The following is a 23,988-nucleotide window of genomic DNA, read 5'->3' as shown; positions in this document are numbered from 1 at the left end:
ATAGGTCACTGGAGCAGATTTAGAGAGCCCAGAACAAACCCACCCATAAATTGAAACTTCATAGATGACAGAGGTGGCAATGCAGAGATAGAAAATGCCATAAATGGTGCTGGACAATTTTTTATTGTATGACAAAAGCCCCAGACTGGATCTCTATCTTAAACTAAATGATCTTTCAGTGGATTTAAGACCTAAATGAGAAAAGCCAAAAGCTATAACTTTGAGAAGAAAATAGAATATTTTGTGACCTCATGGTAAAGCAGAATTTAAAAAAATTTTTTTTAATGTTTATTCATTTCGGGGGGGGGGGGTGGGTAGGGGCAGAGAGAGAGGGAGAGAGAGGGAGACACAGAATCTGAAGCAGACTCCAGGTTCTGAGCTGTCTGCATAGAGCCTGTTGAGGGGCTGGAGCCCATGAATCATGATCTGAGGCCAGGTGGGATACTTAACCAACTGAGCCACCCAGGTGCCCCCGGTAAAGCAGAATTTTTTAAACAAGATACAAAACCACAAATTATAAAGGAACATATGTATGAATTTGACTTCATTAAGATAAAAAATACCACTTCTGATCATCGAAAACACCATAAATGGATTGAAAGTACAATTTCTCATAACACTTAACTGACAAAGGATAGGTATCCAGAATATACCAACCAGTAGGTGAGGGAAGTATTTTGGGAGTGAGCTTTTCTCTCTTTTTCAAATCCTGCTCAAGTACAAGTTTCTTGTTGCCACTGTTCTGCTCGAGCCTCTGCCCAGAACGTTCTTTAGCCCTTTGGGTGACATAAAAGCTTTAACACAGCCCTGCCAGATCCTGTCACTTTTCGGGGCCATCAGAATCCGTTCTTTATGCTCTGCTCTTGGAGACTCTGTCCTGGCCCTCAAACTGTCGGCCTCGTCTGAGAGAGCGGTTTTTGTCCCAGGCGAGAGTGGAGTCCAGAAACGTTACACAGAAAAATCAAGTACCTGCAGTAGCCCCTTCCCGCAAGTCTGAGTGCCACGCTTGTGAGGCGTGTCTTTCCAAAGATGCTAGGTTCTTGCGGCCCCCAAACCTAACCCCGGTCTCTGCATTGCCTCCTCGGGCAGTCCCGAGGCACCGGCACGACCGAGAGAGACAGAGAGACAGAGAGAGAGGCGACCACGACGACGCGGTGAGTGTCCCACAGGAGGGAGGGAGGGCGCGGGCGCGACGGCGGGCCCCGGGACCACGGCGGCGGGGAGAAGCCGGAGGCTGCGCGGGCGGGGAGGGGGGAAGCGAGCCCGGCCCCGCGAGCCGCCCGCTGGCGCGCGGGGGACTGCCGGCGGGGCTGGCCCCCTGGGGCGCGGCGGGCCGGGGCGGAGCCGGGCGGGGCGGGGCGCGGTGCCCGCCGTCCCGGGCGCTCGGCGCGCTCGGAGTGTCCAGCTGGGGAGCGCAGCGCACGGCGGCACCATGAAGCCCCACAATTTGGAGTTGATTTTTGACCACGTGGGGCACTTCGGCAGGTAGGGAGTTGGGGGTGGGCAGGGGGGAGGGCGGCGGAGGGGAGCGGGAGCCACGTGGAGGGGGCGCCGGTGGGGTCTGTTTCTTTCCGTTGCGGTGGGGGGGTTCTCGCGCGGCGCTCCCGATACGGAAACCTCTCCCGCTCTTTTCGTGGGGTAGTCGGGAGACCCGCGTCCGGACTCCGGGCCCAGGGCTGGGCTTGTCCTCTCGGACTCCGGCGCCGGGGTCTCCCCGACAGCGAGCAGCGGGGCGCTGGGACTGGCCTCCGGAGTGGTGGCTGCTGCGAGCAGGTGGGACCCGGGGCGCGCCCTCTGCGGGAGCCCAAGTCCGAGGTCGGGCCGGAGCGGCCGGCTCACACGAGTGGAGGAGTGCCTGCTCCTGGCGGCCCGTTTCTCCAGTCCGCCAAACCGCCTCCTCTTTCACTTCCCCGGACGACTGCTGACCAGCTCTGCCCCGTAGGGTCTCCCTCTGTGCCTGGCAGGCAGGTATTGCCCCAGGAAAACCCGTTAGTCAGATTTTGTTGCCATTTATAGAAGCCTAAAGATGTGCCAGGTACATTGTGTCGGCTTGTTACACACAGAGTTTCATTTGATGCCTTTGCAAAGGAGGTGTTTGCATCCTTACTTTAATGATTGGGAAACTGAGGCTGGTAGGGCCAGGGTCCCACAGACGCCACACGCTGGGGCCCAGATTTAGCCACGTTGCACCCCCCTTTCATTCGTCAAATTAATTAAGACATTAAAATATTGCATTCATTCATTCATTCATTCATTCATAGAGAAACGCTCCTCTCTGACCTAGAGGCTTTTGGGAGGAGAGGCTGCTGGGTGAGGGGCTATACAGTAAGTATGACGATCAGAGGTTTGGAGCTAAGTCCTAGCCTGCTTCTTACCTCTAATATTCTGGTAATATTGTGCCTCAGTTTCCTATCCACAAAACAGGAATCACAATAATTCCTGCCTTACCTCCCAGGCTTGTAGTGAGGAGATGGTGTGGTGCTGTTTTCCAAGTCGGAAAGTTGCATAAATGTTGGTTATGATCCTGCGTGGCGGGAGGGAGAAGGTGGTTGAGCAGTCCTAGGAGGGGCAGGAGGTCCCAGCTCTCTCCTGCTTCCTCCTAATACCTGTGTTTCTTGAACACTGATCTGTGCCTGGCTCTGTCAGAAGCTTTTGGTACGGGCTACCTTCTTTCGTCTTCTCTACAGCTCCGTGAGATTGGTAGTATCACTCTCATTTTACACCTGAGAAAACTGGGGCTTGTGCGTACGTCACAGATCTGGTAATGGCAGGGCAGAATTGGATGTCGTTGGAAGTCATCAGTGCCCATAGCCCACGCTCTCAACCATGATGCTCTCCTGAGCACGGTTAGGTACCATCCCCAGGACTCCATCGGGCTCTTTATATATTACCTTGTTTTATCCTTCTTGAAGCAGAATAGCATGGGGAGTACAAGATCCGCTCTGGGGGTTGGATGTCTGAGTTCCAGTCCTGGCTCTACCACATACTGTGTGGTCTTCAACATTTCACTTACTACTTCCTCATCTGTGAAATGAGGGTAATTGTTACCCTCCAAATGCTTATTGTAAGGACTCCACATGCAGCCTCTCATTACATCCTTACAGTAACCCTATGAGGTAGGAGGTGCTAATACCATTCTTTCCCATTGTATTTTAGAGATTAACAAGGTCATTGTATCAGTTGGTGTTTGGCTAACAGAGATCCCTCAGTTGGAAGTTTGTCCCTCTCCAGTAACTATTCAGGGTAGGTTCTTCCCACGGGGTCATCCAGGGACCCAAGTGGGTGAGGCAGCCCTGTCATCCACAGCATGGGGCTCTCTCTCTCTGTGCTTGGGGCATCTGGTCCCATTGTCCTCACCTGCAGCGGTCAAACGGTCAAACGTAGCTCTCCATGGTGGGAAAAGGAGAGAGTGGATTTGGGGAGACAACTCTTAGCTGGCTACAATGATGTGTGCAAAAGTCTTAACATTCAGTAAGTTCTCAATAAATCGTGGTTATTATTGTTACCCGAGTCCCCATCCTGGTAGGAAGGGTTGGCTTGTGAAAGCAGCATGTAGTGAGGCAAGGGTAACAAGCATGCTTACAAAAGGTGAAAACAGTGTGACCATGGCATGGGATCCCCAATTTTCTCTGATATTTGCTGTAATTGTGCTTTTTTATTGTTTATAAATAGAAAGGGAGGTTATCGTGTTTCGTTATTTAGCCTTCTTTTAGGGAAACCTAGTGAAAGTGTTAAGTAGGGAACGTTAATTATCTTTCATTTAGCATTAATCATTTCTAAGGGGAGGAAGCACTATCCTAGTCACCTTTAAGAGAGGGAAGCAGGACACCTAAGAATTAAAAAGCGGTTCCTGGTCTTGTCCTGAAGCCATAACTTCAGGACATAAGTTTATGTCCTGAAGTTCCATAAACTTCATGGATTAACGCCCATGTGAGAGGGAAATGAGGAAGCATACTCAGGTATCTGTGCTGGGATAATCTCAGAACTGGTTCCCTGAGTTGTCTTGGCTTAAGGGGAAAAATAACTTAAAATACTAGAGTTGGAATGTGGAGGCTGTAGCTGATTTACACCTATGGACATAGGTAGTTTTGTTTTTTCAATGTATGAACCTGCTTTGGCTCATCTTCTCTGACTTCACCTTATGAACATCGTAATAGCCAGCACTTCTGTGCACTAACAGTGTGCCATAGTGCTTTACATTAACTCTTTTCATTCCCTCAACATCCCACTTTTCAGATGAGGAAACTGAGGCACAGAAAGTTTAAGGATCTTGCCCATGGTCCCAGGTGGTAGCAGACACAAGATTCAAACCTTAGTAATCTGGCTCTGGAGGCCATGCTCTTGACCACAGAGGGGTACCACCAGTTACGTTTCTTTATACAGAATGATATAAATCTAGGACTGAAGGTAATTTTCTTCACCTGTCACCCAGATTGCATGGGTCCATTTCTGGTCATCTTTGCTTTTCCTTGCCTCTGGGGTTTCTGCCTACTGTGTCTGTATGATTCTTTTTTTCCATTAGTGTGCCTCTTTAGCTGTGAACAGAGTGCTGTGTTATATCTGTAAGTGTTATCCCAGAGGGTCCTCAGGTTGGGCAGATTGATAACACCTGTTGGACCGTAATCTTTGTAAGGGAGAGAGTGGTATATCAGAAGCTAGATGCCTCGGGAAGTAGGGTCTTGTTTTTTCCAGAAGTTATCCTTGCAACGAGGAAAGGGAAATTTGAGTTGCAAGGATACTCAGGACCTTTCCAGCATGTAGAAAGCATATTTCTGTGAACCAACATGGGTTGTTTGGAAACTGCGAAGAGGCGTATTATTCCTAGAGTATAAAGTATGAGGGCGACAGAAGGGAGGTAAGTTCACAATCATCTCTAAGAATATTTTTGTGTGGCATGCTGAGGAGTTCAGGTATTAGGAAGGTCACTTTGCAGAATGGAAGGTGCATTGGAGGGGCAGGAGTTTGGTAACAGCACAGAGAAGACCTAGGTAAGAGCCCAGGCAAGAGATAAGGAGGGCCTGGACCGAGGCAGGGGGAGTGTGAGCAGGGAGGACTGGACAGTTTTGACAGGAGGGATTGATGGGGCCTTCTGGTTATAAAGGACAAGTGGGCAAGACACCCCCATTCCATGCATCCTATTTCTGGTTTGTGTAGATGATGGTGTCCTAAACTCAGAAACAGTTACACTCCAGGCGGGGCAGGCTTGGGGCTTGCATCAGTTTGAGAGTCTTGTGGGAATTCCAGGTTGAGGCATTTAACAGGCATTTGGATAAATAATGTATTGCTCAGGCAAGACGCCTCCTTGTCAGTATGGGTTGGGTGGCCATTCAGGGCTGAAGGCACAATGTGGACAGACTGGATATGACTTGGTACCCATTCCAGTCAAGCCTCAGCAGGGCATTGCCGAGTACTTTTCCTGCTCTCTGGGTCTTGCAGATATAAAACGTTTAAATTGATATATTACATGTATACAGAAAAGTATGCACCATACTCTACAACCTGATGAATCATCATAAAGTGAACACCGCCAGACCACCCCTTCTCATGCCCTCTCTCAAGCAATATCCTCTCCCCTCCCCCAGCCACCACTGTCCTCATAGCTATGGTCACGGGTTAGTTTTGTCTGATTCTAAACTTAAATAAATGGAGTAGAAAATCATAGACTTTTGGTTGGGCTTCTTTTGTTCAACATCATATATGGGGGGGGTCACCCACATTGAGCGCTATGGTAGTTTGTTGATTTTCACCAGCATACAGGATGTCATGACACGAATATTGCACAGTTCATTCACTCACTGTTAACAGACATTTATATTGTCTCCAGGTTGGGTTTATCACACATAGTTCCTCTTGTCTATGTATTTTAAGGTCCTTGTGTATGCATTTCGTTGGGTACGTACCTGGGAGAGGAATCCCTCTGGCCGAGTGTGCATGTGGTCAGCTGCCAGACAGATGTGCGAAGTGGCTGTGGCAAATTACACCCTCACAAGCTGTTTAGGAGAGTCCCAGTGGCTCCACAACAGCTGTTAAATATTTCCAACGTCAAATCTTGTATCAACAGATAATTCAACCGAAGATTTTGATTTCCCGGGGTGGTGTTTCTCATCCATGTCAGAGTCTCTTAGGAAGCGTTTTAAGCTTGTATAGAGTTCTGGATCCTACCTCAGACCTCCTGAACCACAATCATTAGGGGTGGGATAGAGAAGACAAATCCTAGTCTCAGAGGTTGCTGTGGTGGATGCTCTGTTGGTGTGTGTGTGTGTGTGTGTGTGTGTGTGTGTGTGTGTGTAAGTAGTTCTAGTGTTGACTGTGAGATTCAGGCTGGTTGGGGAAGGAATTGAAGCCAGGAAGGTGGCAATAAACTAAAGAAGCTGGTGGGATCCAAAGACTGGGCACCTGGATGGTGCTGGGGATGGGGTCAATGGGAAGGACTCGGGGATATGGGGGAGAGTGGGAGGTTACGGTCAGCAGAAAGTGAACTTTTCAACGGTGGAGCCATTCCAGGGGAAGAAACTACTTAGGTACCAACCCAGATGCTAACGTGCGTGATCCAACATACAGTGTTAGTAGAATAAGCACAGTAACCCACCCAGACAGTGCCGAATAAGGTGTCCTGTATAGCACAAGCAGCAGGTGTAACCTGGATGAGGGAAATGGGGAGCCTCTGCTGTGCAAGAACAGGCACAGCCGAATCTAGAATCTGCCTGACAGAAGCAGAACCACTCAGATGGAATTGTCTAACAGGATCCTTCTATCCTGTTATCCATCATCCTTGCAGGCTGGAAAGGGCTTCCTGAGAAATTGCCGGGGAAGGAAGAAACACTTCCTGAATTCACAAGCCTGTTCCCTGGGGCAGGTGACCCACCAACCACGCCAGGTGCTCACAAGTAGCATAGTGTGTGCAGGCCAAGGGCAGAGCCTGACCCTGTGGCTCTCCAGTGATATCTAGTAGCCCATGCACGGGGGCTAGTGACCTGCAGGGGTGAGGGTTCAGGCACCACCATTTCAAGCTGTGATCTTAGCTTCTCGGGGTCTATTGAGTCACAGCAACTCAGGCTTGTCTTCCCAGCCTGCTGTTCCTACCCGGCCCCTCTGTATGGAATAGACCGAGGCAGATTTCTGATAGTTTTTCTTCGGGCAGGGGCACCTTTTCTAGAAAAACAGAGCTGGCTCCTTTTAGCTGCAAGGACTCAGGCTTTAGCGCTCTAGGCTCTTTTCTTGGCTGCCCATCCCATACTCTGAGAATAGTATTTGTGTGTTCTCCCTCCCTTTCTGTTGCTAGAAAAAAGCCACTTGTTGCTTGCTTGCCTTTTGCTTTGTGTTTTTCTTTTCTGAACTAGCTGCTGGGGCCAGTGCCAAATACAGAGTTCAGCCTTGAAACCGTGGCCAGCTCCAGCGTGTGGTGTCTTGATGGCCACAATATGTTACATTGATTCCATTTTACTTCTTTATTGACGTGGGTTTCTATGAGAAGTGAGGAACTGTGGCCACGTGCCAGCTTGGCAGTCATCCCCGAGGACTTGGGGACGTTGCCAGCTTGACAGCTTCACGGCACCACTTCTATGACTTTGCTTAGCATTGCCACCTTGTGATAGTCTCCCAAGTGGGGTGTGTTCACCCCTCTGGTGGGCAAAGATGATTCTTTGGAGCACCATGAAAACACCTACTTTATACACGAATGTATACGTGTAAGTAAATATATATGACTTTATATTTCCATATGCATCATATGTATGTCACTGTAATCTGGGAATACGTGTATCCAGATATGCTCATTTTATACATCTGTGCCCACACACACATTCATTTTTTTTGCTGGTGGAGAACCCAGTAAAAATTTTTTATACACTGGCCTCTTTTTTTTTTTTTTTAAGTTTATTTGTTTATTTAGAGAGAGCGTGTGCAGGGGAACGGCAGAGAGAAAGGAAGAGAGAGAATCCCTTGCAGGCTCTGTGCTGTCATCATGGAGCCTGACGCGGGGCTCAAACCCATGAACCATGAGATCATGGCCTGAGCTGAAATCAAGAGTCAGATGCTTAACTGACTGAGCCGCCCGGGCGCCCCCATACACTGGCCTCGTGAACACCTCTCCTTACCAGAGGTACTGAGTATGCATTAACCTCAGCACTGTCCCTTTTACCCGGAGGGATTCTATGACATTCTGTATACATTGCACAGCACACCATTCTGGGCACCACGGGATAGACTAACATGATTGAAGTACCGTTCCTACCTTATGGGACTGTCGTTCAGCCTTTTGTGGGATTTTTTTGGTGGCTGTTGATTTGGTAGAGGACTAGAAAGCATTCACCTGACGTTCGTTAAAAAGTACACGTATTGGGGCGCCTGGGTGGCTCAGTCGGTTAAGTGGCCGACTTCGGCTCAGGTCATGATCTCGCGGTCCGTGAGTTCAAGCCCCGCGTCGGGCTCTGTGCTGACAGCTCAGAGCCTGGAGCCTGTTTCAGATTCTGTGTCTCCCTCTCTCTGACCCTCCCTGTTCATGCTCTGTCTCTCTCTGTCTCAAAAATAAATAAACGTTAAAAAAAAAAATTAAAAAAAAAAAAGTACACGTATATAACAGAAGGTACTTCAGCTGTATACGGTGGTCAGAGAAGGGAAAGAAAGAAATGGGGGAGGAGATGAGCAAATGAGAGGTGGCGGAGCAGGGGAAGCAAATAGAAACGGTGGACCTGAGAGAAGCAGCAGTGGGGGATAAGGAGGGGCCGGATGGAGGCGGTTAGCATGGAGGGAGCAGAGCCGTGGAGAGGAGGTGCTGCAGCAGGAACAGGTGAGGCCAGCAGTTGTCATGGTGTGAGACCTGCACATCTCTGGGTCTGCAAGATCCCAGCTGCTGTCATAGTAACACAGAGACATTAGTTGACTCGTTTAGTCTCACTCTCTCATGAAGGCACAGTGGAGTTTTCCAGAGGCTAGCCGACATGTGAGAATGCATCAGATGGAATGCAGACACTGGTATGAAAAACTAGCTGTCTTCCGTTAATCTAAATTAAAAATTTTTTAATGTTAATTTATTTGAGAGAGAGGGAGAGAGAGAGGAAGAGAGAGAGAGAGACACAGAATCCGAAGCAAGTTCCAGGCTCTGAGCTGTCAGAACAGAGCCCAACATGGGGCTCGAACTCACAAACTGTGAGATCATGACCCGAGCCAAGTCAGACGCTTGCTTAATGGACTGAGCCACCCGGGCACCCCATTAATCTAAATCTTAAATGTAAAACAACACCATGCTGCTCACTAGTTTTGTTTCATTTTGTTTTGAAAACTATGGCTATATGTTCTTTAACGGCTTCTTCCTGTTATGTTTAAGTGGATGAATAAATGTTAAAAATTTTCTCCTTTTTAATTTCTAATACATACTGACGACTCACATAAAGAAAAGACCCTTGGGACCCTCAACACTTTTAAGGACACAAAGGCTCCTGAGAACAAAACATTTGAGAACAAGTGAGCTACAGGAGGGTCAGAAATGCCTTCCAGATAGAAGGCACACCAGGACCAGGGCGGTGGGCAGCTCCGAAAAGCAGGCAGGGAGATAAAGATTGTATGTATCAACAGTGCAGTTTGGCTCAGTGTGATCTGCCAGGACCTATTTTCTACTTCCTGTTATAATGGTTTTACAGTAATGTTCCTCGTTGTCCGAACTGATCATTTTAAAATTGAATATTGAAACCACCTGCCCAAAGGGGGCTGTTCTATCTTGATTCCAGGGGTCTGAAATTAATGGGGAAATCCACATTTTATACATTTTACCCTGCCGTCCTATGGGCACAGTTGTCCTTGTGAGACAATTTTTACTTCGGAGAATATGTCACTGCTTGTTGGTTTGAGTCTGTAAATTTGGAGACTTTACAGTTACTTTTAAATTTTGAATAAATAATTTTTGGATCATTTTAGATTTACAGAAGAGTTGCAAAGATAGTTCCTGTATGTCCCTCACCCAGTTTTCCCCATTGTTAACGTCTTACATCACCACGGCATATTTGGCAAAGTAGGAAGCTGACATTAGTATATTACTATCAACTAAACTCCAGGCTTTCACCAGTTTTCCCACTCACATTCTCTTCCTGTTGCAGGATCTAATCCAGGGTATGACACTGCATTTAGTTGATAAGTTATTCCAGTCTCCTCTGGTCTGTGGTAGTTTCTCAGTCTCTCCTTGTTTTGTTTTTAATGACCTTGGTGGTCTTTAGGCATATTGGCCTGGAAACCTGTAGAATGTCCTACAATCTGGGATTTTTTACTGTTTTTCTCCTGGATAGACTGGGATTATGGCTTTTGGGAGATGTCGCCGAGGTGTGAAGTGCTTGATGATCACATCATATGATCATTGGGAGTATTAACCTTCAACATTTGGTTAAGATAGGATTTACCTGATTTCTCCCACTGTAAAGTTACTATTCTTTCCTTTTTCCTTCTTTGTTTTTTTTGTTTTGAGAGAGAGAGTGTGTGTGCATGAGAGGAGGAGAGGGGAAAGAAAGAGAGAGAGAGAGAGAGAGAGAGAGAGAGAGAATCCTAAGCAGGCTCCACACTCAGCTCAGAGCTCCACACAGGGCTCAATCCTATGACCCCAGGATCATGACCTGAGCTGAAATCGAGAGTCCCATGCTCAACTGACTGAGCCATCAAGACACTCCCCCTTTTTTTCCTATCATATTCTTTGGAAAGGAGTCACTGTGTCTTAGACTGCCCTTCAGGAGTAAAGGGTAGGAATGAAACTCCATCTCCCATAGAGGGGGAATATCTGCAGATAGTACTTGGAATTCTACTAGAAGAAAGATTAGTTTCATCTCTCGTTTGTACTTGTTTGTTCAACCATTTATTTATACCAAGTGGTATATTTATCAGGATTCTCCAGAAAAACACAATTGATAGGATATATAAATAGAGACACACAGATGTAGATAAGAGGAGATCTATTACAGGAATTGGCTCACACAATTATAGAAGTGAGAAGTCCCACAGTGTGCTGTGTGCAAGCCAGAGACCTGGGAAAACCAATGGTGCAATTCAGTCCCAGTCCCAAGGTCTGAGAACCACAGGGTTGATGGTGTAAGCCCCAGGCAGAGTCTGAACCAGGAGCACGGGGGCACGAGATGTCTGAGGGCATGATAACATGGAGGTCTCAGTCCACGCAAAGAAAGTGAATTAGTACTTCCTTGGCTTTTTTGTTCTCTTCAGGTTCTCAACAGGTTGGATGATGCCCACCCACATTGGTGAAGATGATGTTTACTCAGTTTACAGGTTCAAATGCCAGTCTCGTCTGGAGATCCCTCACAGACGCACGCAGATATAATGTTTTACCAACTGTCTGGGCATCCCCTTGGTCCAGTCAAGTTGATTCATAAAATTAACCATCATAGGTTCCCCCTTGTCAACTTGCAACCCATATGGATCTCTTTACACCAAACTTGATCTCTAAATAAAGACAATAACAAGGTCCTAATTCCACCCAACATGATACAACTATCCAACATACAACTAAATACACTAATCCCTTTCCCAGAAGGGGACATAAAGTCCTTGGATGATGCTTACTCTTTTTTTGATATCCCGTAACTTAAATATTATGGTGTAAAACTATTTAAATACTTATATGTCAATACATCTTATGTTATATGAGGAGACAATAAGGAAGAAAACAAAGATATTTGCTTAATATGTGTCTATATATACACAAGCATTCATAACAAAATAAAGAAGAAATACTCGCAGTGCCTGGTGGCTCAGTTGGTTAAGTGTCAGACTCTTGATATCAGCTTGGGTCGTGATCTTGCGGTCATGGGTTTGAGCCCCACACTGGGCTCTGTGCTGATAGTGCAGAGCCTGCTTGAGATTCTCTTTCTCCCTCTCTGTCCTCCCCTCCCCCACTGACACACACACACTGTCTCTCTTTCAAAAAATAAACTTTTTTTTTTTTAGAGAAGAAATACTCATGATAATTACAGCCCTTGTTTCTATAACTGGTCATGTGGTTGTAGGTGGTATTTAGTATAACTACCTTCTTTTCAGGACCCATTCTCTATTCCCTTTGCCTTAAGCAAGAACCTCAGTTGCCTGTGGACCTTTACCTGATAAAGTGACCCACCCTTTAATCCTTGAAGAGTCTGGGCCATTAATATTCCTGCCTGGATTGGGTTGTTGTAATTTCCCATTGACCTAATTCACAGGGCATGGTAATGCTAAGGAGATACCCTAAGGAATCTCCTGTATTGCAGACATACTCTTTCTTACCTCCATCGTGGAGTCAATTTCCCCTTGATATTCAGGATCCTTCACCCCAGCCAACACTGTAACTCCCTGCTTTGCCTTTTGATTCAGACGCCTGAGGAACCCAAAGTGGTCAGGCAACAGTCTTTATTTCCAGGTCAGTGGAATCGCTGTTGTGTCCCCTGGTGGCAGTATTCTTCCCTCTGGAACTAAGATCTTGAGGCTAGCAGAGCGTAAGATTATGGGAACAGGAAGCGAAAATTTTGTTAGGGGATCGCTAGGTGTAAAAGTGAGTGCTACAGCCCTCATTTCCACGCCTCGATTCCTGGACCCGTGAGTGCTGACTATTTGAGAAATAGCACCATATATTGGACACTGATTTGGGGCATATGCAAAGAGGCCAATTAGGCATTGTCATTCAGCTGCTCACAGGATGAGGTTCTGTGTTTGATTTTCGGGCCTGTGGCTACAGGAGATAAGGATCTCTTTCAAGACACACCTTAGAAATTCTTAGGTTGTTTAGGCATTGCTTGAGCTGGGGATTCAAATTCGTTGAGCTCATCTGTTTTCTTTCGTTAATTTATCCAACGACAATAGGAGCAACCAACCAATGCCATTACATTTCTTTAGTTTTCAAAAAATGGTTGAAATTTTCAAATACAGAGTCACTTAGCCCCTTGCTTCTTCTAAGTGGTTGATTATGAGCGTCCAACACAGATATTTTGTGTATTTCTCTAAACAGTGCACACCACGGATTATCAGTGTTCTCTACTGCTGGAAATAGCCATTAGTGCTTTTCAATCTAATCAGATTAGACAACCAATTCCAGAAACCCCAGTACCAATTCAGAAAGCTCATTCTTAAAATTCTGTTCCTTTAGAACTACTTTCAGTACCAAAACCTGTAGTCATCAAGATCTCCTAGAAAAACAGAACAAATAGGACATATATAGAGATGTAGATAAGAGATTTATTGTAAGAATTTGTTCACACAGTTATGGAGACAGTCAAGTCCCACAATGTGCTGTCTGTTGGCTGGAGATCCAGGAAAGCTGGTGGCGTATTTGTGAGGTCTAAGTCTGAAGGCCTGAAAATTGGGGGGCTGATGATGTAAGTCCTGGTTCAGATGCTGGCAGGCTGGGTTCGAGGACCCAGAAGGGGTCCCACAGGATCAGCCAGGAAGGTCCTTGTCTGTGCACAGGATAGAAATCAAACTCGAGCCAGCAGGAGGTGAAAGCAGAGTTTATTCAAAGTATAGAGAGACTGCTGGTACAGACAGAGCTTCTGGAAGACTCAGAAAGGAAAGGAGGAAGTCTTGTATTTGTTCGGGGTCTGGGGGGTTTTATTGAGGATCGTGACCTGGTGTATGTGTCCTCTCAGGCATCCAGGACTCAGAACAAAGATGAGGGCCCAAGTGCTATTGCTTGGAGCCAGGGGGCCTTGGCGTCGAGATGTCTAGTGCTGGTGGTCTGGAATATGTATATGACAGCTTCATTGGTCATTCTCACCTGGTCCTTCCTTAGATGTTATCCATTCTGAAGAAATCATTAACTCCTCGTACCTTACAAGGAGGACATACACTGTTTGCATTCTGAGGCATGTGTAAAGTGGGGGGTGCAGGTGCTAGCAAGAATAGAAGCAGGAAAAGGAGCAAAAGACAGGTTTTTATGGAGTCTTCAATTTCCCTGTATCAGCCTGAGTCCAAAAGCCTGAGAACCAGGGATGCCAATGTCTAAGAGTAGGAGTAGATGGATCAAATTTGCCCTGCCTCCACCTTTTGTTCTTATTCAGGTCTTCCCTGGATTGGATGATGCCCGCCCACTGATGAGGGCCCTCTTCTTCACTCAGTCTACCGATTCAAATGCTAATCCATCCAGAGACAACCTCATAGACAGATCCAGAAATCATGTTTACCAGCCCAGTCATGTTGACATAAAATTAAACATCACAGTATAGACTTGTATATTTATTTTATACGTTGGGATATACCATGCTATTTATTTTGTTGCTCAAATTGTTTCAACCTTGCCCATTGGGAGGTTTTTCAGATTGGTTCCTGTGTCCCTTTAACATGCCCCCATCATTTTGTATTTTGAGCGCTTCCTTACTTTCTGATACCGCAAGCATACCTAAAGCATTAGGCATGTTTTTCATTTTCTCTGACTTGGTCTTAAATGAGCCATTTTTTCCTGGTTTCTTTTATTGAAGGATGGTATTTAGAAAACAAGATCTGGGCACTGGGTGTGCTTGTTGCTGTTGAGATGTTGATGCAGGCTGGCTGGGTTTGAGGACCAGCCAAGAGGGTCCTTGGCTTCGTGGAGAATACAAATCAAATGTGAGCCAAGAGGAAGTGAGGACAGAGTTTATCGAAGACCTAGAGAGAGCAGATATAGACAGAGCATCTGGGAGACTCCGAAAGGAAAGGAGACTGAGTTCCATATTTGCTTGGAGTCTGGGGTTTTTATTGGGGACAGTGGTCTGGTGCACGTGTCTTCTCAAGCATCCAGGACCAAAGACGAGTGTTCAGGTGTTCTCCATAGGTCACTTACGACCTGGAGCCAGGTGTCTTGATGAGTTAGTGGTCTTGGTCCTACCTGGTCACTCCCTCGATGCTATCTCCCATGCTGGAAGACTCCAAAGAAATCATTAACTCCCTGGCCTTTACAAGGAGGACATATATTACCTGTTCTATAAGGCATGTGTAAGGTGGGGGTATAGGTCCTAGCAAGAATAGAAACAGTAAAAGGAGCAAAAAAAGCAGTCCCTTTAGTTTCCCTGTCTCAGTGTCATTGCTTCTAGGCCCTCCTACCAGACAGAGCTATGTGTATATACTAACATGTTATGTATATGTATATATTGCATATCTATAATTATTTCTGTATTTATTCATCTATATATATATTAAGCTAACCATGATGAACACCCTTCATATTTGCTTATAGTCTTTTTTGGCCTGTAGGTTGGATATAATAACTTGCTTTTCTTCTCTTTGCAGATTTCAGATATTCCTCTATTTTATATGTGCTTTCCAGAACATCTCTTGTGGTATCCACTACTTGGCTTCTGTGTTCATGACAGTGTCCCCCTACCATACCTGCAGGCCCCCAGGCAACGTGAGTCGGGTTCTTTTCCACAATATCTCTAGTTGGAGGTTGGAGGACATCTGGATCCTGTTTTTCACAGGCCACGAAGATCACATTATAGTGCAGCTACAGAACGGTGAGGTCTGGGAGCTCACAAGTTGTCACAGATTCCGGAGGGATGACAAATCTGGTTTGAACTATGATTACAGTGGCCGTAAGAGTAGCTTTCCTTGCATGGATGGCTACGTCTATGACAAGAGCAAGTGGGACAGCACCGTGGTGACTCAGTGGGATCTGGTCTGTAACCGAGAATGGTTCGCAAAGGTGATCCAGCCTGTGTTTATGGTGGGAGTCCTGCTGGGAGCGATGATTTTTGGCTACCTTTCTGACAGGTAAAATGAAATATTTAAGTTTGTTGCATCAGGGTTCATTTTCCTATCTGGTTTTCTTAAAGGTCAAGGAATTATGTTCAAAGCTTTAGTCATTTTCATACCTCCTATCTAAATACCTGCCTCTTTGCTGATCTGTTATTTAGAGGCACACAAAAAACCATAGTGTTAGAGGATGGGTTTTGAAGACAGTCTGCCTGGGTTCAGACCCTGGTTCTACCACTTATTAGCCATGAGCCCTAGGCAAATTGCATAACCTGTGTTTCAGAAAGTAGTCTATAAGCTGGTGATGAAAATAATAGCACTCACTTCAAAGGGTTATTGCAAAAATAGTAAAAAAAGTACCTTGGACATATAACCACTCAATAAATACTGGTTACTATTTGAATATCAACATATATATATCTGTATCTATCTATCTATCTATCTATCTATCTATCTAATTTTCTAAAAATAAACTTGTTTTTTAAGAAGTGTAACCTGGTTCTAAGCAGTAATATCTATGAAATTGTGGGTTTGATACACCAGCCATATTTTCTTAAAAAAACACACACACATTAAAATGAATACATAGCCCTTAAATAAGGCAAAGTTCATCTCTGTGTGGACAAGGACTGTACTTAAAGTACCTGTGCTAAAGCACAGAAATGAACTTCTCTGGTCCCCATAGTTGTGAGTTTTACAGCCATATGCTGGGCCCTGGGAACCTGAGGACAACAGCTTAGGTCCACATCCCACCCTTGGGATGTGTTAGTCTAATGGGACTGACAAACATGTCCAAAATAAAATGATAGGGCTTTGTTGTGGCCAGGGCCATAGGAGAAGTGAGAACAAATGGAGGCAAAATCTATGGAAGCCTAAAGGGAGGAGTGCCTAGGTCTTCCCACCCCTAACCCTATCCCAGGAGGTGGCATTTGAATAATGAAATTAAGGCAGAAGTGGAGTCTAGTTATTATTTGGTGGATGAAGTTATGTTACTATGTTTAAGAATCTTCTATTCCAGGGGCACCTGGGTGGCTCAGTCGGTTGAGCATCTGACTTCAGCTCAGGTCATGATCTCGCGGTCTGTGGGTTTGAGCCCTGCGTTAGGCTCTGTGCTGACAGCACAGAGCCTGGAGCCTGCTTCAGATTCTGTCTCCCTCTCTCTCTGCCCCTCCCCCGTTCATGCTCTGTCTTTCTCTCTCTCTGTCAAAAATAAATAAACATTAAAAAAAAAATTTAAAAAAAGAATCTTCTATTCCAGGGCACCTGGGTGGCTCAGTCAGGTAAGTGTCTGACTTCAGCTTAGATCATGATCTTGCAGTTTGCAACTTCGAGCCCCACATTGGGTTCTCTGCTGATAGCACAGAGCCTGCTTCAGATCCTCTGTCCCCTTCTCTCTCTGCCCCTCCCCTGCTGGTTATCTCTCTCTTTCTCTCTCTCTAAATAAATAAATAAATAAATAAACTTAAAAAAAAGCATTAAAAAAGAATCTTCTGTTCCATAACCATCTTCCTGGAATGTGGAAATTAGGTCCGTCAAAGCCAAAAACATGATTAAAAGGTACCATGAGTGAGAGTCAGTAGAAGCAATAGGCCCCCAAAGCAGACCTTCTGCACAAAGAAGAATTGAAATACTGGAATTGTCAGGCACAGATAAAAATTCACTATGCTTACTGCTGTTAAACAAATAGAAGACAAGCCTGAAATTATTAGTAAAAATCTGGAAATTGTATTTTATTTTTGTTTTTTAAATATTTATTTATTTAGAGAGCGAGCATGCACACACGAGTGGGAGAGGGGCAGTGAGCGAGAGGAGAGAGAGAATCCTAAGTAGGCTCTACACTGTCAGCACAGAGCCTGACACGGGCTCTGTATTTTATTTATTTATTTATTTATTTATTTATTTATTTATTTATTTAAGTAAGCTCTTTGCCTAACATGGAGCTCAAACTCATGACCCCAAGATCAAGAGTTGCATGTTCCACTGCCTAAACCAGCCAGGTGTCCCTGCAAATTGTATTTTAAAATGACATAAAATTGAAGAATAACTACCTAGAACATCTAGGAAAAAAAACATAATAAGTGACAAATTCCTGGGCAGTTTTAGCAACCTATTACATATAACTAGAGAAAGAATGAGTAAAATTGATAAGAGCTCAGAAAAAATTATCAACAGTAAACATCAGAGAGACAGTTGGAAAATATGAGAAATTAAAATTCATGAAGGCAGAGGGATAAGGTCTGAAATATACTTAATATTGGAAACTTACCAGGGACGCCTAGGTGGCTTAGTTGGTTAAGCCTCTGACTCTTGATTTCCACTCAGGTCATGATCTCACGGTTTGTGGGATCAAGCTCGGTGTCCTGCTTGGGATTCTCTCTCTCCCTCTCTCTCTGCCCGTCCCCTGCTTGCATGCTCTCTCTCATAAATAAACATTAAAAAAATAATAATTAGTGGAATTTACCACATTAATAGATTAGAAGACAAAATTCCTATTATCCACTTAATGAATACAGGAAAAACATTTGATAAATTTCAAAATCCATTCATGATAAAAACTAAAAGTGGAAGAATGTCCTTAACCCAATTACAAGTGTCTACAAAGAGATCTACCATGAACATCTTAACTGTGAAATATTGAAAGCTTTCCCTTGGAATCAGGAATACATAAGGATGTATGAAACACTGCTTCTGCTTAGTATTATACTGGATATCCTATTACTGTAAAGCAAAACAGAGAAATAAAAGAGAGAGGGAGAAGCAGGGGTGGGGGGAGGGGGAAGGCATAAATGGAAAGAAAGAAGACAAAAAAGTCATTATTTTTAGCCATTACAATTCTGTATGAAGAAAATCCAGCAGAAGAATTATTGGAATTAATGAGCATTTAATGATGTTGCTGGATAGGTTATCAATATATATAAATTAATTATGTTTATATCTACTAGTAACAAATATAAAAACTAAAAAATACCATTACAGAGCCCAGAAATAAAGTCACACTTATATGGTCAATTAATCTATAGCAAAGGAGGCAAGAATCTAAAATAGGTAAAAGACAATCTATTCAATAAATCGTGCTGGGAAAACTGGACAAGAATGGAACTGGACCATTTTCTTACATCGTACACAAAAATAAACTCAAAATGGATTAAAAACCTGAATATGAGACCTAAAACCATAAAACTCCTAGAAGAACACATTGACAGTAATCTCATTGACATTGGCCTAAGCAACATTTTTCTAGAAATGTCTCCTCAGGCAAGGGAAACAAAAGCAAAAATAAACTATGAGGACTACACCAAAATAAAGAGCTTTTGTGCAACAAAGGAAACCATCAACAGAAGGAAGAAGATATTTGCTAATGATATATCCAATGAGGGAATAATATCCAAAGGGTATAAAGAACTTAGGCAACTCAACACCAGAAAAAACCCTCCAATCTGATTAAAAAATGAACAGAAGATATGAATAGATGTTTTCCCAGAGAAGACAGGCAGATGGCCAACAGACACATGGAAAGATGCTCAACAGCACTAAATGTGAATCAAAACCACAAGAGTTGAGCATCTGACTCTTGGTTTGGCTCAGGTCATGATCCTGGGGTGGTGGGGTCGAGCTCCACCTTGGGCTCTGTGCTGCCTGGTTGGGATTCTCTCTGTCTCTCTGCCCTACTTGCTCTCTCTCTCTCTCTAAAATAATGAAAAAAAAAATAGCTCACTTTTATGGACCATTCACTATGAGCTATTTTAAATGTCTTGTGTATTATCTCATGTAATTACTTAAAAAAGTCTGTGAGGTAAACATCATTGGCCCTATTTTAAATACCAGTGCGGAAAAGGAAGGACAGAAGGTCAACTTGGAAAGTAAAGCAGCGGAGCTGGGATTTGAAACCAGGCCGGGGCACCTAACTACTATATTGTATTGTCTCTTCCTTTCTGCCACGAGACCCCAGAGGATGGTCAGAAAAGGCTGCACCTTTGACCTGGCTTTTAAACACACAATGGGGAAGGCTTTCTAAGGGAGAAGGAACAACTTCATGTCTTGAGAGAGCCTGGCACATTCAGGGAATTGTGAGGAGGTCAGTTTGGCAGAAGCATAGGATGGATAAACCAAGTGATGCAAAACCGCATCTGGGATTGTTTTATTTCTAGGCAGTGTGGGGGGTACACTGGTGTGATGTTAGGAGGACTGGGTGGGAGGCCCTGAGGATGAGGGCTGTAGAAAATGGTGAAGGTCTGAATGAAAGCAGGAGGGGCAGAGAGGGAAGGATGGACACATATTGAGGAGGTATGTATGTATGTATGTATTTTGAGAGAGAGAGAGAGAGAGAGCACAAATGAGCAAGGGGCAGAGAGAGAGAAGGAAGCCCAGGAGGGGCAGAGGGGGAGAGAGAGAGAGAGAAGCAGGGCCCATCCGAAGCAGGGTTCACCCGAAGCGGGGCTCGTGCTCACCTGAAGCGGGGCACGAGCTCACCCAATCCAGACTGAATCATGATCTGAGCTGAAGTCAGATGCTTAATGACTGAGCCACCCAGGCGCCTGAGAAGGCATTTCGAAACTGACATAATTTGGTGGACTTTAGGAAATGCCAGCATGGAGACAGGTAGGCCACCAGGGTGATATGAGCCAAACCTGGAGAGTGGGGTTCTACAAGCTGATGGAGAGCAGTCCCTCAGGAGTGGGTGTGGCCAGTGGCACTAGAGAAGGTAAGCAAATAAGGACTGAGAGAGGCAACCTGGAGGTCCCTGGTGACTGGAGAGCTAATCTCAGAAAAGCCAGTTGCAACCTGATGGTCATGGCTAAGGAAATGTAGGAGTTGAGGAAGTAGATATTCCTTTCAGAGATGCCATCAGTGGAGGAAATGCAAGGTGCAATGAGGCCGAAGGAGTGATGGGATCCAGCGGTTCTTGTCTTTGGTTGGAAAAGAGTTAAACTGAAAGGGAAGAGTCAGAGGAGAGAGAAACATAGAGGGAAAAAAAAGTAATTGTTAGAATAAGTTCTCAGAGGAGGTGGGAAGAGGCATGATCCAGTTCAAAGATTGCAAAATGGTATTTGGAGAGAAAAGTGTGTGTGTCCCTGGAGAGGAGAGAAGAAGAGAAAGCTGAACACAGATTCAGGTTGTGTTGACAAGTGGGCAGAATAGGAGGTTGTGGGGCTTTCTCTTTGATGGTCTCTGTTCTCTGCAGGAGATGGGTGGTGGAGACATTGTGGGTGGTCGAGGAAGTTGATTGGGGACGGGTAAAAGGTTTGAAACGGCATTCAGGGCTCAGATGAGATTGAAGCACATGCACGTGTAGGACCAACCATCCCTACTAGTGTGTGGGGGGAGCAGAGAAGGCTGAGCGTGTACAGAGGACAGTGTTTATTTGCTTACATATCCTCTGTTCTACTAGGCAAACGTGTTGGTTGGAATCTCAGGACTATATTCTTTTGCCTTAAAATTATCTGTCAGGGAGAAAATATTTGTAAATCATGTATCTAATAGGAGTCCAGTATTCCAAGTATATAAAGAACTCTTACAACTCAACAATAAAAAGACAAATAACCCAGTTTAAGAATGGGCAAAGGATTTGGATAGATATTTTTTTTTTTTAATTTAATGTTTTTATTTATTTTTGAGACAGAGAGAGACAGAGTATGAGCGGGGGAGGGGCAGAGAGAGAGGGAGACACAGAATCCGAAGCAAGCTCCAGGCTCTGAGCTGTCAGCACAGAACCCGATGCGGGGCTCGAACTCACAGACCGCGAGATCATGACCTGAGCCGAAGTCGAATGCGCAACCGACTGAGCCACCCAGGCGCCCCAACAGATGTTTCTTTAAAGAATATATGCAAATGGCCAATAAGCACATATAAAAATGCTCAACATCATTAATCATTAAGGAAAATGTCAATCAAAACCACGATGCGATATCCTTGCACACGCACTAGGATGGCTGTAATCAAAAAGACAACGGGGCACCTGGGTGTCTCAGTCAGTTGAGTGTCTGACTCTTGATTTCAGCTCAGGTCATGATCCCAGGGTTGTGGGATCAAGTCCCAAATCAGGCTCCACAATGTGGAGCCTGCTTAGGATACTCTCTCTCTCTCTCTCCCTTTCTCCCCACTGCTCCTCTCCCCTGCTCACCCGCATTCTCTCTCTCTCACTTAAAAAAAAAAAAAGACAGACAATAATAGACAAGTGTTGTTGAGGATGTGGGGAAATTGGTCCCCTTATACATTGTTGGTAGGACTGTAAAAATAGGGCCGCCACTTTGGAAAAGTTTGGCACTTCCTCAAATGTTAAACAAAGAGTTGTCATATGATCCAGAAACTCCACTCCTAGGTATACACCCAAGGGAAAACAAGTTCACACAAAATCTTGCTCACAAACGGTCGTGGCAGCATTATGCCCAATTGCCAAAAAGTGGAAACAGTCCCAACTGTCCATCAGCTGATGAATAGATAAACAAAATGTGATACAGCCATAAAGGATTATTTAGACACAAAAAGGAACGAAGTACTGAGACATGCTACATCACAGACGAAACTTGAGGACACAATGCTAAGTAAGAGCAGCTGGACACAGCAGGTCACCTATTGTATGACTCTGTTAATGTAAAATGTCCAGAACAGGCAACTCTGCAGAGAAAGAAAGTAGGTTGGTGGTTGTCAGGGACTGGAGGGAGCAGAGAGGGCAGAATGATGGTTCCTGGGTGCAGAGTTTCTTTTTGGAGTGATGAAAATGTCCTGGAATTAGTAATGAGAGTTGCACAACTTTTTGAACATACTAAAAGCCACTGAATTATATACTTTAAAAGATTGGATTTTATGTGAAGTATATCTCAATTTTTAAAAACCTGTCGGGAATATGATTTGTTTGCTTTTTAGACAAAGAAATGCCCCTCCCAATTATGAAAATAATAGGGCAGGTAAGCACCTTATTCTTAGGAGCAGAATGTGGCAAAAGCTCTGTTTTTAGAGGGGCCTGGCAAGAGCTGACTTACCCCTGTGGGCACAGCCAGCCTGACACGGAAGATGATCCGACAGATCCGAGAGCAGAAGTCCTCTGAGCGAAAGGACACATCCTCCCCACTCTCCCTCGCCAATCCTGGGTTAGGAGGTCCTCTGGGCATCACCCAGGGTGATCATGTATGTATATGAGCGGCTTAGGTAGAGGCCTCCCCACTGAAGACCGGCCTCTTGAAGAAATCCTGCGTTAACTCGTGATTTCCCCCAAATGAATGGATGGATGACAACAATCAATACAGAAGCTATTGAACACATAGATCACGCTCACTTTCATGAACTGGAGTGGATGTTTAAGCTCTGATAACCATACCTTGCTGCTTCTGCTGTGTGCTTCTTATTTTTCAGGATAGGAAGACGATTTGTCTTGTGGGCCACAAGCACTGGCATATTTTTATTTGGCCTTGCAGCGGCGTTCTCATTCGATTATTACAGCTTCATGATCGCACGCTTTCTTCTCGCTATGGTGAGTTGTGGGGGGCTCTTTTCTTAAACCTCTAATTCTACTGCAGTATTTTCATATTAAACCTTACTCTCTCTGAGTGTGGGTCCTTTAGAATGTGGTGAGAGAGATCCGGGCCTGATCTTTGTTCATTCCACTGAGAAGTCTTTCTGCAGAATAGTAGTGCTCTGTGTTTGAATGAAACTCATTAAAATGAAAAATGGTTGCTTACTAGGCAGAACCTTTTTGTTTGACTCCATGCCTGGCACATGACCCACATTCCATGACTACTAAGGCATTATTTTATTTCTGAGCAATTTTATCGGCCTGGTCAGGGCCTGCACACATGGGCCAAACAGACATTTAAGGTGTAAACAAAGTCGTTTGTGTAATGCACAGTAGGAATGAAAACCAGAGGCATTTGGCTTTTCTGTTATGAGGAACAGGGACGTATAGTTTGAATATCCACTTTGTCTTATTTGGGCAAACATGTTGTCCTCTTTGAGCCGTAGTTGCTAATCTATAAACTGTAGAAAATAATACCTGCTTCACTGGTATTGATAACTGGTTGTGATCAGGATTCAACGAGATTAAAGAAAACTTCCACAGTGTGGCAGCTGTCACGAAACAGGCCTTCCTTCTGGTAGCGACTATTGTAGGAAGTGGACCAGCCAGTGAGGAAGCGTCCCCACACTTGGTGAGGCTTCCAGACAGGTTCCCCAGCTGCCAAATGACAGCAGCAGCGACTCTATTTGGAGGTCACTGGTCAAGGATAATGGTGTGAAGTTACCGTCTGTGGGAGGAACATGTGGCCTTGCTGAACACAGAGGTGGGGGTGCATCCCCTCTCACCAGGGTATATGA

General features: G+C 44.9%; 1 protein-coding gene across 1 annotated transcript in view; it reads left to right on the top strand.

Moving 5' to 3' along the window:
- The first annotated feature begins 1,357 nt into the window (after positions 1-1,357).
- The window catches only part of SLC22A16 (solute carrier family 22 member 16), a 41,338-nt gene continuing 18,707 nt past the window's right edge, over positions 1,358-23,988 (top strand). The window contains exons 1-3 of the mRNA XM_042986977.1: positions 1,358-1,485; positions 15,220-15,699; positions 23,032-23,149. Of these exons, the coding sequence (XP_042842911.1) occupies positions 1,433-1,485; positions 15,220-15,699; positions 23,032-23,149 (651 nt within the window). The 5' untranslated portion in view covers positions 1,358-1,432. The remainder of the gene's footprint in view (positions 1,486-15,219; positions 15,700-23,031; positions 23,150-23,988) is intronic.

The sequence above is a fragment of the Panthera tigris genome, chromosome B2 (assembly GCF_018350195.1).
Source record: "Panthera tigris isolate Pti1 chromosome B2, P.tigris_Pti1_mat1.1, whole genome shotgun sequence".
NCBI lineage: Eukaryota > Metazoa > Chordata > Mammalia > Carnivora > Felidae > Panthera > Panthera tigris.
Note: the sequence above shows the minus strand (reverse complement) of the source record. Positions and strands in the feature narration are given on the sequence as shown.